We start from the raw sequence: 15499 nt of genomic DNA on the forward strand, positions 1-15499 counted from the left end.
AATACTTGCCCCAACAAGGGGACCATGATGATAACCCTTCCAGGCAGTGCTCCACCCCTGAGGATTATCCCTCTGTTTCTCCTCCAAGGACAGCGAAGGATGTGGACACTGTTGCTCTCTGTACTACTGACCTTCATTCCGCCCAGTGAACACGGGTTTGGAGACCCCAACGCTGCCCTCGTTCGGCTTCAGGCCAAGTAGGGAAAGCCCTGCGAATGTAAGGGTGGGACCTATGAAGCCTATCCTTTCGGGAGGGGAAACACTGCAACCCAGCAGGCTGATTGTGGTGATAAAATAGCCCACCTGGTGGTGAGTATTAGTCAATCCCACTCCATCTCCCAACAGAGATGGATTTGTGTCCGCCCACCCAAGATTATTCCCATTGTCAATGGAAGGCCAAGTCATTGTACCTGCACCTCCTACTATCAAATTATGCACTCTGTCTGTTACCAGTCAGCCCAACAATGCACAAACCCCTCTAATAATAAGACTTATTGGACAGGGGTGAGGGGCTTTGCAGAGCCAGCCGCTCTCCTTGGGGAGGAAACTTGGCCCCCTCTCCTTGCCTGGGAAACCCTGGACAGGTGACATGTTGGGACCTTGAGGCCCCTATTGGGTACACCGATGGTGGCGGGGTTCAAGATAGGGCCAGAGAGACATAGGTTCAAAAGGAAATAGAACAGAAAATCAAGGCACAATATCCAGAGCTTAATTATCACCCTGTCATCATCCCGGAAGAGCGGGGCGACTTGACCCTTGACCCCCATACTGAGGATTTGTTAGAGCTAACCTTCTCACTCCTAAATCAGACCGCCCCCACCATGGGTAAAGATTGCTGGCTTTGCCTGCGTGTAGGGCCCCCCCGACCCATTGCAGTACTTGTTAATTCTTCCGATACCAAAAATCTCAATTTATTACATAACTGTACCCTGCCCCCCCCATTCAGGTCAGCCCTTGCCAATATTGACTGGCTCCTGTGTGTGGGCTGTGCCTCAACCAAACATCTCCCAGATTGATATGGGGGGTATTCCCCCCACATCCTGCAGCTCAAATATCTCCATGCCAACTGATACTATTTTCTGCCCCCCTGCTGGTATGGCCCTTGTGTGTGGAGGAGGATGGGCCCATAGCTTTCTACCAGTCAACTGGACAGGCCTTTGTGCTTTTGCCATCTTAACTCCTGACATAGACATCATCCCAGGAGACGAGCCCCTTCCAATCCCCTCCTTTGATTATATGGGAGGTTAAAAAAAAAGAGAGCCGTTCATATGATTCCCCCCTTGGCGGGATTGGGGATAGCCACTGGGATGGCCACTGGGGTCGCAGGATTAGGATTAACCACCCATCTACACAAAAACCTCTCCCTACAGTTGACTGACGATGTCCAACTTCTTTCTGGTACCATCCTTAATCTTCAAAAACAATTGGGTTCTTTGGCTGAGGTGGTGTTACAAAATAGGAGGGAATTGGATCTACTAACAGCCAAAAAGGGAGGCATCTGTTTATTTTTACAGGAAAAATGCTGCTTTTATGCCAGTAGATCCGGGATCATCCAGGATAAAATTTAAAAACTCCAAGAAGATCTAGAAAAGAGGAGGCGAGAGTTTCAAGAAAACCCCCCCTGGACCAGCTTACATGGCTTCTTGCCCTACCTCCTCCCCCTACTTGGGCCCCTCCTCACACTTCTCCTTATCCTTACTTTCGTGCCTTGGATATTTAACAAACTTATGAGATTTGTTCACCAGAAAATAGAGGCAATCAAGTTACATTAGGTAGAGGCTCATTATCACAGGCTCGCTGATCAGGAGCCAGGCTCTTACGATTGGCTATTCTTGTGTGATCAACCGACCCCTGCCCTCCATGTAGCCGATGACAGGTAAGACCCTCCCAGACTGATGAACCTAAGACAGGGGCCATGAGGGCAATCATGGTTACCCGAGGACGGGCAACTTCAGCATCTGAGGAGAGGCAACCTAAGACAGGACATGGAGAGGCGCTGCGGCAAGTAAGAGTCATAACACCCAGTGATGGGTAAGATCTCCAAAAGGGAGACAAACCTAAGGCAGGGGTTATGTTTCTCCACCTTCACAACAAAAACAAAAGGGGGAATATGTTGGGCCTTCGGGACCCTCATACTTGTGGCATAGAGAAAAATAAGGCCTAATGTAACTTCCTGAGCCTGACTAAAGTTTAGCGACCTGTCTCTGGCCGGTCACTTCCTCGTGGAGGTGACTCAGCAGGGCCCGACTTCAGATTGCCTCTGCCCAGTAACAGCTGGCGTGGTAAATTCCCAGTGGCTCAGTCATCACCCCAGATGATGCATTCCTATACCCACTCCCCTTTCCACTCCCCTTTTGCTTAAACTATATAAGTTGATGCCTGTTGCAATAAAGTGAGTTCCTGCCTCGACAAGACTCCCGACTCGGTGTGGTTCTTTTGAGTCGCCGACACTCACCATCCCGCTCAGCCCCCAAGAGAGGGACCCAGGCTGGTCCTGGCCTCTCCCCCTGTGCCGTACCTGTCAGAGGAGCCAACCAGTCTGCAAGAACAGCCAGTGCTCTTAACTGCTGAGCCATCTCTCCAGCCCTTATTTATTTTTAATTTTTGGGGGTTTTTTTGAGACCGGATCGCATGAAGTCCTGACTGGCCTTAAACTTGCTGTGTAGCTGAGGATGACTTTGAACCCCTGATCTTCCTGATATAACCTCCTAACTGCTGAGATTATAGGCTTGCACCACCCAGTGGTCCAGCAAATTGTACTCTCTATTTATTTATTAATATTTTTGCATTTTAAATATTTTATTATTTTAATTTTTATGAGTGTATTTCCTGCATGTATATGGGTGCACCCATGTTGTGCAGTACCTGTGAATGTCAGAAGAGGGCATCAGATCCCCTGCAACTGGAATTCTAGATGGCTGTTAGCTGCCATGTGGGTGCTGGGAACCGAACCTAGGCCCTCTAGCAAGAGCAGCCAGTGCTCTTAACCACTGAGTCATCTCTCCAGCCTAACAAATTGTACACTTTAAATGACTGAACCTCATGGTGTATGGACTATGGATAAAGCTTTGTTTAGAAAAAAGAAAAGGACCAGGAAGGAAGGAAACCCAGCCCAACTCCGGGGACATAAAGTCACCCCACCCCTTGGCCACACCAAATCAGCATAGCCCTGCTTACAGCTCCCCCTGGAGGCTTGAAGCTGAACCAACAGGGACAAAATAAAAATATTTTATTATGTTTTTATGTGTATGCGTGTATTGCCTGTGTGTAGGTAAGTGCACCCGTGTTGTGCAATACCTGAGGAGGACAGAAGAGGCTGTCAGATCCCCTGGAACTGGAGTTCAAGGCCAGCCTGCTCTACAGAGTGAGTTCCAGGCAATTGGAGTTACAGGGAGACCCTGTCTCAAAAAGACCAAAAGAAAAAAAAATGGTACTAAGAGTGGCCAGGTGTGGTGACGCATGCCTTTAATTCCAGCACTTGGGAGGCAGGGGAAGGTGGATCTCTGTGAGTTGGAGGCCAGCTTGGTCTACATAGTGAGTTCGAGGTCACCTGGGGCTACAGGGAGACCCTATTTCAAAAAGACCAAAAAATAAGTAAATAAATTAAAAAGCCAGTGACATTCTGTCTCAAAAAATAAGGTGAAGAGTGATCGAGGAAGACACCAATTCGACCTCTGCTCTTTACATGGCCCCGCACACACCCATATATGTATGCACACACAAAAGAAATGGACAAGAGTTCAGAAATGTTCAAATTTAGAGTATTTAATTAAGAGAGGATTTTGATAATTGAGCAGAGGGGGCAGAAAATAAGAATGATGCCCAGTTCTATGACTTGAGTACTTTGGTAAGTTGATGACCTCAAGAACCCTAGTGGAGGAATAGGCCTTGAGGTGTTGAATTTGAAATGCTTCAGATGTTCAAAAGGAAGTGTCCAGACAGCAGTTGGATGCAGGGGTCTAGAAATGAAGTGAAAACTGAGTGACTGACATTCAGTTTCACATGTAGATGGAAGCCATGCCTTTCAATAGAGTGGAACCCTGGAGTCCTGTTTAAGGGGATGCCTGAGGAGAAAAGGTCAAAGCAGTTATCTAGGAGGACAGGTGTTAGCCATAGCAATTCAGCTGCTTACTTAGCTGCTCTAAGTCAGCATTTGCTGCATGTTTATATGCCTTGGACGTATAGTAAGTTCGAAGGCAGCTGTTGGGCCTTGAACTTTAACATGAAATTTAGACTAGAGGCTATCACTTGATCACAGTCTTCTGGAACAAGAGGCCTTTCTTGTAGGCCAATGATAGTTTTATTTTCTAAATGATATATTGTGCTTCCTTAGCTTTTTTAAAGGAGGAACTGGAGTCTTCCCGATCTCACCCTCTATCTGGGCCCAGAAAAGCCTGGCCCAGCAGTCAAGTCAAGAACCAGTATTCTACCTATGGGGGATAGGTGGACTAAATCATACATTTCCAGGGCTGTCTGGAGGGATGTAGGGAAAGGAGGGAGCATCTCATGTGCCTGGGATTCAGTAGATTGTACCCACATAGCAGGCACAGAAACACACAGGAAGGCACCCCCGCTCTGTGGGTGAGACAAAGAAGCAGTCCTCTTCCTCGTGTCAGCCATCTGCTGCTTTGCCTTCACAAACATGTCTTTTCTTCTTTTTTTGGTTCTTTGCAGCTTTGAATACATGAGGAAGAAGAATGGGAAACAAGAGGAAAAGGTAAGGTTAGAAGAGGACAAGAGGAAAGGAGGGGAATGGAGGCAAGCTCCAGCAGCCACCAACACAATAAATCATGTCCTGGACCACCTTTAGTCTGGCCCCTTATTTGCAGTGGCACATGTCAATTTCCTCTGTGCAGAGCTCCACAGATGATGACCAGGGTATGGCTATGGCCTCAGTGGACTCAAATGATGGGGACATTTTAGTGTGTTACAGGACTTGAAGGCCCACTTCCATTGCTCCCTCTGGGCAGGGGCTTTCCTTGCTCTAATACCTTTGACTACAGATGTTACCAACTTCCCACCACCTGGGACAGCAGGCTCCCAACTGTTCTGACTCTGAGCAGGAGAAACACTGCCTTTCTAGCCTGCATGATAGCCAGGTAGGAGGAGGTAGGAGAGTACTGGGGCTGCTGTGCCCTGTGGGAGGAAAGAGTACAGGTGGTAAGGACAAGAGTTCTGCCTTCCACTATCTGAGAGACCAATGCTTGATCTTGAGCTACAAGGAGACCAATCAGCCTGACTTCAGGTTGTGGATGGAGAGGAAGGGTCAGGTGGCTGTCCTGTGGTTGATCCTTGCAGTTTTGAACCAGAAAGGCTTGAAGGGCAAAGGCCTGAGGATCTATACCCTGTCTTCCCTGGCCTTAAAAGGTCTTTACTTATCTGTGCTCAGACTGTCCTAATTCTAGCTCTTGTCCATCCTGACTTAACCCTTCCTCAGAGCAGAATCCTAAGCTCTGGCCCTAGATTCCTTCTTGTCGAAGACAGAGGGGTCCTGTTCCTTCCCATCATTGGATTTTGCCAGGAGGGATTTTCAGTGACAGCTGTAATTGTCCTCTGGCTGGATATATGACATTTTTTCTATCCCCCATTTCTTGTCCAGTCTCTCTTCTGTGCTGTGCATTAGAGCTGTGAAGTTATTCTGGCCCAGTCAGTCTTCATTTTCCTAGGACCTGTTCAGTCAGGGTTCACTTCCTCTTTCCCCACCACTGAGTGGACAGTCTTGCCCTACCAGTGGGCCTCTTGTGTGGCTTCAGGCCTGCAGGAATTCTACTGGTGGTTCTGAGACTGCTTCCTAGCTGTGACCAACTGTAGACATTAGTGTGGTCTCTGTTACCTGATTGCTTTATGTATTCTATACCACCCCAACTGCTCTCTCCTGCCAAGGTCACACTTCATAATTACAGAGGAAGCAAAGCTATGGCAGTAAGTGCTGCTTGCCTGCCCCCACCCCACCCACACCCTACTCTAGTGGTGAGCCACCTGCATCCACTCACAGGTGTTTCCTGTGCTCCTTTCCTGTTGCCGGTTTCTTTTGCTCCACACTGAGCATGGCCTCCCCAGCAGGTGGTGAAGGCCTCCGCCAAAAACGCATACGCAGCTCTAAAGCACTGTAGGGTAAGCTCCCCAGTGATCTAGGTCACTACTACCCCCTCCCTCAGCAAGGCAACTGTTGGTACCTAATCGGCCCTTCCAGAGTACAGGCACACACCTCCCTTCCCATACTAGCTCTGTCCACATGGTGTCACACTGCTGTGCTATCACCACAGGTACTGGGACACTCAGGATGAGAGAGGCCTTCATGCCCTGTCTCTGGATAATTGAAGTTCTAGTTGGAGAGGGTGGAGGGTCAATTTCTATAGCCATGGGTATGGAACTCCCTGAGGACCTTCTTAACAAAGGCCTGCCATCCTGAAATCTTAACCCACCCTCAAGTTCCTCCCACAGGACTCTTAACCTCCTGGGGTAACAAACTTCAGTGCCAGGCAGCTGGGGGGTGGTGGGGGGGAGAGGTCCTCTCTTGAGAGTCCTACTTCCTCTAGCAACACAGGTTGGTGGCAGTTGGGGGCCAGAGTTCAGCTCTTTGCTATTTCAGAGGACTGCTCAGAGGAGGTGCCTTGGGGAGGAAAGGGTCTTGCTGTCAGCTCCTCCCCTCACCAAGGATTCCCCCTCCCTCTGCAGCCAAAGGAGCTCCTTTGCTTTGCTTCCCTGATGGGATGGGAACCTACGTAAGTCTGGCACCCACTGATGCAGTTCTGCTGCCCCCTGGTGGCAAGAAGCTCACAGTCAATGCTGGCTTCTGTTGCTGGCTTCTCTGCCAAAAGCCAGTCTAGGATTAGCCTAAATTGGGACTTGTTGGGGCCTGGTACGCCTTTAGCTCCACTCAGGGGCTGTAGTTCCCAGGTCCAGCTACAGGCTCAGCCTATTCAGCATTGCTCCCTCCCCTTCTGTGTCTCTTCTACAAGCCCAACCCTGAGCCGCCTTCCACCAGGATTTCCAGGGCAAGTGCACATGCTATTGTCACAGCTGGAGTGTGGACACATCTGTGTCAGGAAGGGCGCTTCAAAAGGTGTTGGAGCAGAGGGCCCAGGAGTGCAGCAAGCTATGTAGGAAAAGCATTTTTCTTTTTATTTTCTGTAAAACTCTGTATGTAAATAAAATACAAAACCAAGGGATGTGGTGAGGCAGAGCAAGATGGCCAGGCCCCGGACACTATTTGTGGCAAAAGATATCAGAGCCAAGGCTGGGAGGCACTTCACTTTAGGCACTGACTCTACCAACCCCAAGGGTAACAGAAGAATATATTAGATTTTCATTGATAGGAATCTGTGGGGAGGGGTGTCTGGAGCCAGCTCTCACCCTCCCTGCCAGTCCCTGGTGAGCCCTGAAAATGGGGAAAAGGACACTGAAAGTTGGTGATTGGAGAGTTCAGAATGCTGTGCTGGCCATGCTGCTGGGACCAAAGATTCGGGGCAAAGCATCCAGGGACTCCTCTAGACGTCGATGAGCAGACTGTCCTTCTTCTCCTGTGATGTGTGAGGATAAGGTCAAGAGTGGCCCTAGCCTCTTCCAGGCCCTTCCACCCCTGGCATTATCTCACCCTACTCCCATCAGCCAAAATGTCCCCAAATCCATTTTACTCATGTCTCTCACACCCCAGCCTCACCACACTGCTGCAGGCTCTGCCGGGCAGCTTCCCTCACAGCTTCTGTGTCTGTTTGGCACAGGTACACCAGGGGCTCAATACCCTCAGGAGCCTATGAGAACATAAAACATTAAGGTGGGTTCAGTGGAGCAGGTAGGATGAGCCAAGGGATAGAGGTGGTAGGTTGACAGGGATCACCTTGATGCAGCCTAAGGCTAGGCATCCAGCTACTCGAATCTGCACATCTTCATCTTCAAGCTGGTCCAAGAAACATAAGAGAGCCTGGACAAAGGTGAAAGAGGAGACTTAGACACTGGGAACTCTGAACTCCAGCTTTGCCCATAAGAGAGTCTTGCCAAACTCACCCTTTCTCGGAAGACTGGGCCAAGTGACAGACTCCGGAGCTGGGTGCTGACAGCAGCCATGACCTTGTTGTTGCCATGGACTAGCAGGGAGCTAAGGGCCCGAAGCCCATCCTTTTGTAGCCGCCCCTCGGGTGCTAACCTCAGTGCCTTCAGCACAACAGCCTGGTCATCAGAGTTCAGATTCCGCACCAATAACACTAAAAGAAGGAAAGAAGTGTGGGGGTTGGGATAAGATGGCAAAGCAAGGAGCCTCATAGGGTAAGAAGTCTTCATGCTCTATCCACACCCATAGGCCCACCCACAGAGCCAGTTCATTCTGTGGTTGGGGTCAAAGCCTCACCCTCCTCTGCAGTCTCAGTCACATAGGCATCCATGGAGGGACTGTCCAAGGTTTCTACATAACTCCAGAACTGGAAGATGGTGAACTGCTCCCCATGGCCTGGCTGGGGCCTCCTGGGCAGCTTCTGCCCCAAAGCACCTTCCAGGAACTTCACACATACTGCAAGAAACAGTGCCAACAGCTTGAGTTGGGATGGACCCAGGCTTCTCAGAGAAAAGAGAATGCTCCCATTCTAGCTTGGGCCCAGGGGCTCCTTGTCCACACCCTTCCCTAAGGACAAGCCTTCACTGTTTCTCAAATGCTCAGCTTGTCAGTATAGGCTAGCCTGACTTTCACTAAGGTCTTGTCATTGGGGAGTTGAAAAACAAAAGACAGGATAGGTAGGCATCCCACGCACCAGACTCAGCTAAACCTGGCTGGCGCAGGGAAAGACGGGCACCATACTGGTTGCAGAAGGTGAGGAGCACCTGCTCCACAGGGCAGATGAAGGGACTGAGTCCCTCAGTGCACTGGTCCCAAAAGGTCAGGAAGCCGGGCTGAGAGGCAGAGAACTGCACCACTGTGAGGGGTGAGGGAAACCATCAGCAACAGAAAAGGTCAGACAAGGGACAGACAGGCACATCAATAGGGAAAGTTGAAGTATAAACTTCTGGCAGACACCACATCCCAAATCCAAGAGGCCTTTCTTTACCTTCCTGGGCAGAAGTGGCAGGGATCTCCCACCGCCTGCTGAGCTCACAGACTGCCTCAAGCACACGTGCTTCCCTCAGCAGCCTCTCCAAGGCCCATGCCTCCTGGCAGCGCAGAGGCCCAAATGTGCCCAGTTTCTGGAGAACAGGGGTAGCCAAGGAATTTAGACCTCATGGTAGGAATTGGGGGAGGGGGACTACAAATTCCAACATGCATTGGGAGAGGCTAAGGCAGGGAGGAAAGAGTATGGGATATATTACATTCAAGAGGAACCAAATGCCAGGGCCATCGGACACTGAAGTATAGAACTCAGAGGAAGTTTAGAGGGCCAGGATTGGAATGCAGAGCTCCAAGGGGTTTCAAGGGAGGGTTGGGGAAAACTATCTGCCTCACCAGCAGGAGGTGACTGCAGTGGTACAGGTGCTGGGCCAAGGTGACATCCAGGGCTGGACACCCTGTGCTAAGGGGCTGGGCACTCGATGAGTCTAATTTGTCCTCAGCCCCAGTTTCCGGGCTGCTTGGGGGCCTGAGAGAAAAATGGAGTCAACCACCCCAGGAGCACACATCACCATCTGGTCACCAGAGTTTGTTTTTATTAAGTTCCTCCCACCCAAGATGAACAAACAGACAATGTGCAGACACAGACAATGGGTAAGTTCACAAAGGACTTTCAGGAGGAAGGGACTGTGACCAGCAGCAGGTAGCAGGGGTCCTTATAGTCTGTCTTGCTACCTCCAGCTAGGACCGCAGGGGCTTCTGGGACCAGGATGGGCATGAGTAGGGTTGCAGGCAGGAAGGTCTATGAAATGTGGACTGCAAAGGGCGCAGGGATTGGGACTGGAACCTAGGAAGCAGTAAAGGGAGGAAGGACCGGGCCCAACTCTCCAACTGGAATCGGTAAAGTCCATTCCAGGAATGAGAGTTCAGGGGCTGGGACCTATGGGAGACTTGGGATCTCAGAGAGGGACAATGCTGAGGGACACACGATACATGGGGAGGCACTGAAAGAGGTCCTTCAAACGGTAGGTCCAAGGTGAGATCAAGGGAAAGAAGAGAAGCAGGAGGCTCACAAGTTGATGGGGATTGGTGGGAGAGGCAGATACTGCAGAGATGAGCAGAGCAGCCAGAGGCACTGGGGGTAGAGGAGTTGGAGACATGGACATGGAGAACACATGAGGTATACAAGGGAGGAATGAACACGGCTGCACTTGCCACAAGCCCATCCTCACATCCTCCACTTGGCCACACCTGACCCATTCCTATCTTGCCTCTCTTCCAACTTACATGCCTTTCCTCTACCTGGTATCACTTCACCTCCTCCCCTTCATCTCTCCCTGCCCCCACTAGACCCCAGTTTTGCCTAGCTCAGCCTCCTCACCTGTCCCCAGGACCACCACTGTCTTCATCTTCATCATCATTGAGGAAGCTGAAACTCTCCAGGGCATGCTCCACAGTGATGCTGAGACTAGAGGCCCGGCTGCGAGTCAGGCCTTGTCTCTGCTGGGATTGTAAAGGGGGTCAGAACTGTTACCATTGGCTGGCCACCCTCCCTGTGCTGCTGCCCCAGCTCAGCGTACCCTCCTCACCATAAGCAGACTCTCTAGCCGGGTCACCTCCTGCTCCAGGCCCTGCAGCTCAGGGAACTGGCCACGATAGTCATCCAGGGCAGCCATTAGGGCCCCCAAGGCCTCTTCCAGCCTACTGTCTCCAGTCCCTTTCATTATTTCAGGGACTGGGGCTTGAGCAGCTGTGGTGAGGCCAAGTTCTGAATGTTGGGATGCAGGGGCTTGGGATGAGGGAGTGGGGCTCGGGCTCTTAAGGATAGGTTCTGTGGGAGTTGGATCAGGGCTTGTACAGGGCTTCCAACCAGAACAAGCAGGACTCTGGTAGGAGGTGCTGGGTATTGTGGGGTCTGTTTGAGTATAGGGAGTGGAGATTGGGTAACTACAGGGCAGGAGTTCAATGTCTGAGAGTGTGGAGACTGTGGGGGTGGGGTGCATAGCAAGGTTTGGAGAAGGGGAAGGGCTTTCTGATATGGAGATGGGAACTGTGGTGGCCTGGACTGGGTCTGTAGTATCGAGGGTATGACTTGTAGTGGTATGAGTTGACATTCTGGCTTTGTGGATAGAACTTGTGGTAGTGTGAATGGGGCTTGCAGTGGTATGAATGGGGCTTGTGGTAGTGTGGGCAGAGCTTACAGTGGTGTGGGTGGGGCTAGGGGTGGTATGGGTGGGGCTAGGGGTGGTATGGGTGGGGCTAGGGGGGGTATGGGTGGGGCTAGGGGTGGAGTAGGTGGGGCTAGGGGTAGTATGGATGGGGCTTGGGGCACTGTGGGTGGGGCTTACTGTTGTGTAGGTAGCACTTGTAGTGTGGGTAGGGCTTGTAGTAGTCTGGGCTGGGTCTGTAACACTAGGGATAGGGCCTGTAGTGGTGAGGGTGTAGAGCACAGGTTTCTGGGTAGAAACTATACTAGTGGAAGTGAAGCTTGGAACATTGTTGATAGAGCTTATGGTACTATTGCTGGAGCTTATAGTGGTGGAACTTGACAACTCAGAAGGGCCAGAGTCTGTGGCCTTGTTAACTAAGTCTAGCTGTGTAGAAGGGGCAGGGCTAGTTGTACTGAGGGTGGGTCTTGTGGTGGGAGAATGGCCAGTGTCTAGGACAGGAAGAATGCTACAGGGCTGTTCCTCATGGGTAGGATCTGGGTGTACAGGTGGGGTAGGTCCTGGGGCTAGGCTTTCAGAGCCCAAAGCCTCCACTGAAGTCTCAATCAAGACGGCATCTACACTGGCCTCACTGATGTGGCTCAGAGTCCGGCTGTAAGGGGCATGCCCATTGACCAGGGCTGGGGCCATGGCCCTCTCTTCATTCATGGAGCCAGAGCTGGGGGTCTCAGGTCTGTGGAAGGCAACTTGGATGGGCAGGGGCTCAGGCTGCTGCACCAAAGGTTTGGGAGTTGATGAGTGGCGGGCAGTGCCTGAGAGTTGTGGGCTAGATGAATCGTCTGAAGATTCGGATGACAGAGACCATGCTGTCCCATTCTCTAGCTCATCCTGTCGCCGTAACATGTTCTGAAAGAGAGGGAAAGGCATTTCAGAGTCGCCCCTAAAAGGGCCCTAGAAGATGGTGAGGGCTGGGCCTAAACCGTGACTTACATAGAAGGCCTGTTCCCGAAGTGAGGGTGTGTCTGGTGGGCTCTGACTATAGGTGGAAAAGCGCTTAGTGACCGTGGAGGCTTTGTTAACAGTAGAGGCAGCTGAGGGCTGGTCGTCCTTATCAAAGGGGCTGGAAAGGGAAAAGGACATTAGCCATGCCACAGCCCTCCTTGGTCCTGCCCCAAACCTTTCAGCCCTACCAACCTCCAGATGACTTCCAGGCTAAGCTTGATGGTGCCAAGGTCATTGATGTCCACAGCCACAACCTGGGGCAGGGCAGCAAACAGGTCCTTGGTCTCACAGGAGACACTACCCACAACTACATGGTTGGCCAAGCCCTTCAGTTCTGTTACCTATAGCCAAGAGCACATGGTGGGGTCACAAGAGTGCAGGGGCCATGAGCTCCTGGGCATTCAGAGGTCTTGTCACAGGGTCATGAAGCCATGCAGACTCCATGAAGGTGGGAGTTCTCAGGATCATGGGGCCTTGGAGGCTTGAAGCAATCTGGCTACATGGGTTATCATAGAAATCCAAGTGGTAGGGTCATTAGGGTTATAGGGTTACAGCCTTATGGAGGCTCAGAAGATCAAACATTCACAAGGTTAGATCCTGAACAGGTCCCAGTATCAAAGTGTGAGGTATAAGAGTTAAAAAGATTGTTTTCAAAACGACGAGGGTTATGGGGATCATGGAGGTCATGGGTCACAAATTTCCAGGGTCATGATATTATGAAGGCATCATGGGAAAGAAGGTCTCAAGATCAGGAGAGAGTCACAGTGAGTTCACAAGGTGATAGGATTCATAGGACCAAAGTTGTCCTGAGGATCTGGGCAGAGAAATCACCTTGATGGACAAGAATTCCATGAGCAGAGGAAGAAAGACAGTTTCTTCACTGTCCCACACCTGCTTTCCACTACTCTCAATGCGGCCTCTTAGTTTCCAGCGCTGACGGCCATATTTCATGCAGATCTGGGGAAACAGGATGAAAGCAGCTTTGGGATTGGGACCCTTCCATCCTAGCCCCTCTAGGCACAACCTCATACCTCATATTGATCACCCACACACAGCCTGGCGAAGCCAGCCAGCCCTGGGCACAAAAAGGAGAAGATGAGCCATGTTAGGGGGCTTTAAGCATACCCACTCTTGCCTCTCATCTACCCCCACAATTCAGTACCTTTCATCCGGAGATGAAACTCGCCCAGCTGTGCTTCCAGTTCGTTCTCCAAGAGACACATGCTCTGGGAAGGAGAGGTGAAGATAGGAGGAATGAAGAACTGGTCCCCTTACCAGCCCTGCCACACCCTGTACCTCTGGCACAGTGCCCCTCATCTCTTACCTCTGTGTATTCTCGATGCCCTCGAGTGGCCTCAGCCAGGCTATCTCGGGCCTCTCGACTCCCTGGAGATCCTGTGCTATAGGCACGGACCATGTTGTACGCACCATCCCGGAGACGCCGCTGGACACAGTATGCCTCATAGAGCTCATCGATCTGGGAAGGTGACGGTATGGGACTGAAGACTGACCACTGAAGTTGCTCACTCAGGACCTTCCCCATTTTCCTAGGATAACCAAACCCAACCCATTCTGCATGCATGCTGCACAAGTACCTTGCTGGCATGGAACTCCAGTCGTCGCAGAAAACGTTCTATGGACTTGACTTGCTAGGGGAAGAGTTGAGTCAAAAGAAACCTAAGGCCCAGAACCTTGTCCTCACCCTATGAGTTAACCAACCCCTTTCCAACACCATTCTATATAACTTACCTTGTCCAAGTCATACAGGAAGCCCTACAAAGAAAGATAAGATACTTAGGAAGTGTGAGGAGGACCCCAACTTGCCCATCCAGAAATTCTTCCAGTCAACAGAAATGTTTCCTTCTTTGACAAGTCCTGACCTCTTTGCAGGAAGAACTCTGGCCCTCTCTGCAGTACCACTACAATATAATCTCTTGCTGTCATGACCAGCAAGGGTCAGATATCCTTCAAGATTTAACAGAAATGTTTCCTCCTTTGAAAAGCACTGACCTCTTCCCAGGAAGAACTCTGGCCCTCTCTTCAGTTCCACTGAAATATAATCTCTTGTTGTCATGACTGGGGTCTGACCTCCCCCACTGCAAACTTTTATGAGCAACCACTGGGTCTCAAGCAAAAGTGTGTACAGGCAAAGAAGCTGGGATAGAAACACCTAGACCAAGTCACCACAGAAAACAGCCCCAATATCATGGAAGATTGCCTTGTCCAGCCCCTACATTGCAAAGGCATTGGTCCAGGGCACCCTGTACCATCACTCACCAGGCGAGAATTCCTCTTGGACTCTTTTATCTGCCTCTGGAGCTTCTCCTGCTCCTGCTGATGCACTTCCAAATAGGCCCTGGGGAAGAGGTAAGTGAGGAGTCAGCTTATCTCTCCAGCTTCAAGCTGACAGGATGTTGACAGTAAGAAGGGGGTGCAGGACTAGGGAAGTGTCAAACTTGCAGAAGAACACGGGGAGCTTTGGGTGGGATCCTGGGTCACTGCATAAGGAAGGAGTTGCTTACGTCAGTCCCCGCTTAAGGGCAGCATACACCACGTCCAGCCTCTCTGGCTGTGGCACCTTGGAGGCTGGATGGGCCACTGAAAACATCCTGGACACCCGGGAGAGCACTAGGGGCTTCCGTGGGGGCCCGGGTGGGCTGAAGATCGAGATGTTCCTGAAGAAGAAAAGAAACTACCTTTAGAAAGCGGCCAGCAAGAATCCCCCAAATCCTCAATGCGCACCCAGTTCCAACCCCATCTGGCTCTCTCAACCCCACAAATCCCTTGCAGCGTACCTGGGACCGCGCTCGTGGCTGCCGAGGACGCCTGCGAAGGACTGGCTCCTACTGACCCGGGCGCTGAGCAGGCGGCGCTGCGGCCGCACCGACAGGGACATCATGGAATGAGTCCGCGCGGGGCTCCCTGGGGGTGGCGGGGGTGTGTGTGTCCAGCACCAATCGGGTCCCTGAAGAAGCCCCTTCCCACGGCTGGGTCCCACGGCTGGGCAGGCTCTCCCTGGTCCTCAGGTGCCGCCGCCCCAGTGGGCTCCAGCCGCCGTAGTCAGCCCTGCGCGCTAATGACAGGGCAGCAGCGGGAGACTCGGCCTCGGACTCTGTGTGGCCAAGGCTCGGCCCCTACTTCCTGCGGAGGTGATCGCGCAGGGACCCTCCTCCAGCTGGGAAGGGGCAGGAAAGGGGCGGGCCGCGCGAAGAATGTGCGGAAGCGCCTGTTTACCGGGGGCGGGGCGGCGTCCCCAGCCCTGCCCCAGCCCGTCCTCCCCCCCTTCGCCGCCCCC

General features: G+C 51.7%; 1 protein-coding gene across 9 annotated transcripts in view; it reads right to left on the reverse strand.

Moving 5' to 3' along the window:
- Nucleotides 1–3749: 3749 nt before the first annotated feature.
- Ripor1 (RHO family interacting cell polarization regulator 1) overlaps nt 3750–15499 on the reverse strand; it is a 20821-nt gene continuing 9071 nt past the window's right edge. Inside the window, exons 2-23 of one of the 9 annotated variants that reach the window (XR_003850464.1) lie at nt 15000–15126; nt 14727–14879; nt 14482–14560; nt 13954–13977; nt 13800–13853; nt 13529–13681; nt 13367–13430; nt 13236–13279; nt 13036–13161; nt 12397–12545; nt 12193–12322; nt 10624–12108; nt 10416–10537; nt 9431–9563; nt 9039–9174; nt 8745–8906; nt 8348–8506; nt 8008–8204; nt 7841–7924; nt 7664–7754; nt 4538–4674; nt 3750–4064 (exon numbers count right to left, since the gene is read on the reverse strand). Coding sequence is in view for 8 of the 9 variants with exons in the window: in XM_029566424.1 (XP_029422284.1) it covers nt 7426–7523; nt 7664–7754; nt 7841–7924; nt 8008–8204; nt 8348–8506; nt 8745–8906; nt 9039–9174; nt 9431–9563; nt 10416–10537; nt 10624–12108; nt 12193–12322; nt 12397–12545; nt 13036–13161; nt 13236–13279; nt 13367–13430; nt 13529–13681; nt 13800–13853; nt 13954–13977; nt 14482–14560; nt 14727–14879; nt 15000–15126 (3770 nt within the window). In the remaining variant the exon portion in view is untranslated. Of the gene's footprint in view, nt 4065–4319; nt 4675–7100; nt 7524–7663; nt 7755–7840; nt 7925–8007; nt 8205–8347; nt 8507–8744; nt 8907–9038; nt 9175–9430; nt 9564–9607; nt 10170–10415; nt 10538–10623; nt 12109–12192; nt 12323–12396; nt 12546–13035; nt 13162–13235; nt 13280–13366; nt 13431–13528; nt 13682–13799; nt 13854–13953; nt 13978–14481; nt 14561–14726; nt 14880–14999; nt 15127–15499 lie in introns of those variants that run through there. The other 8 variants (XM_029566427.1, XM_029566426.1, XM_029566425.1 and 5 more) reach the window with 8 other exon arrangements.

Source organism: Nannospalax galili, unplaced genomic scaffold (genome assembly GCF_000622305.1).
Source record: "Nannospalax galili isolate Female #2095 unplaced genomic scaffold, S.galili_v1.0 scaffold799, whole genome shotgun sequence".
Taxonomy (NCBI): Eukaryota; Metazoa; Chordata; class Mammalia; order Rodentia; family Spalacidae; genus Nannospalax; species Nannospalax galili.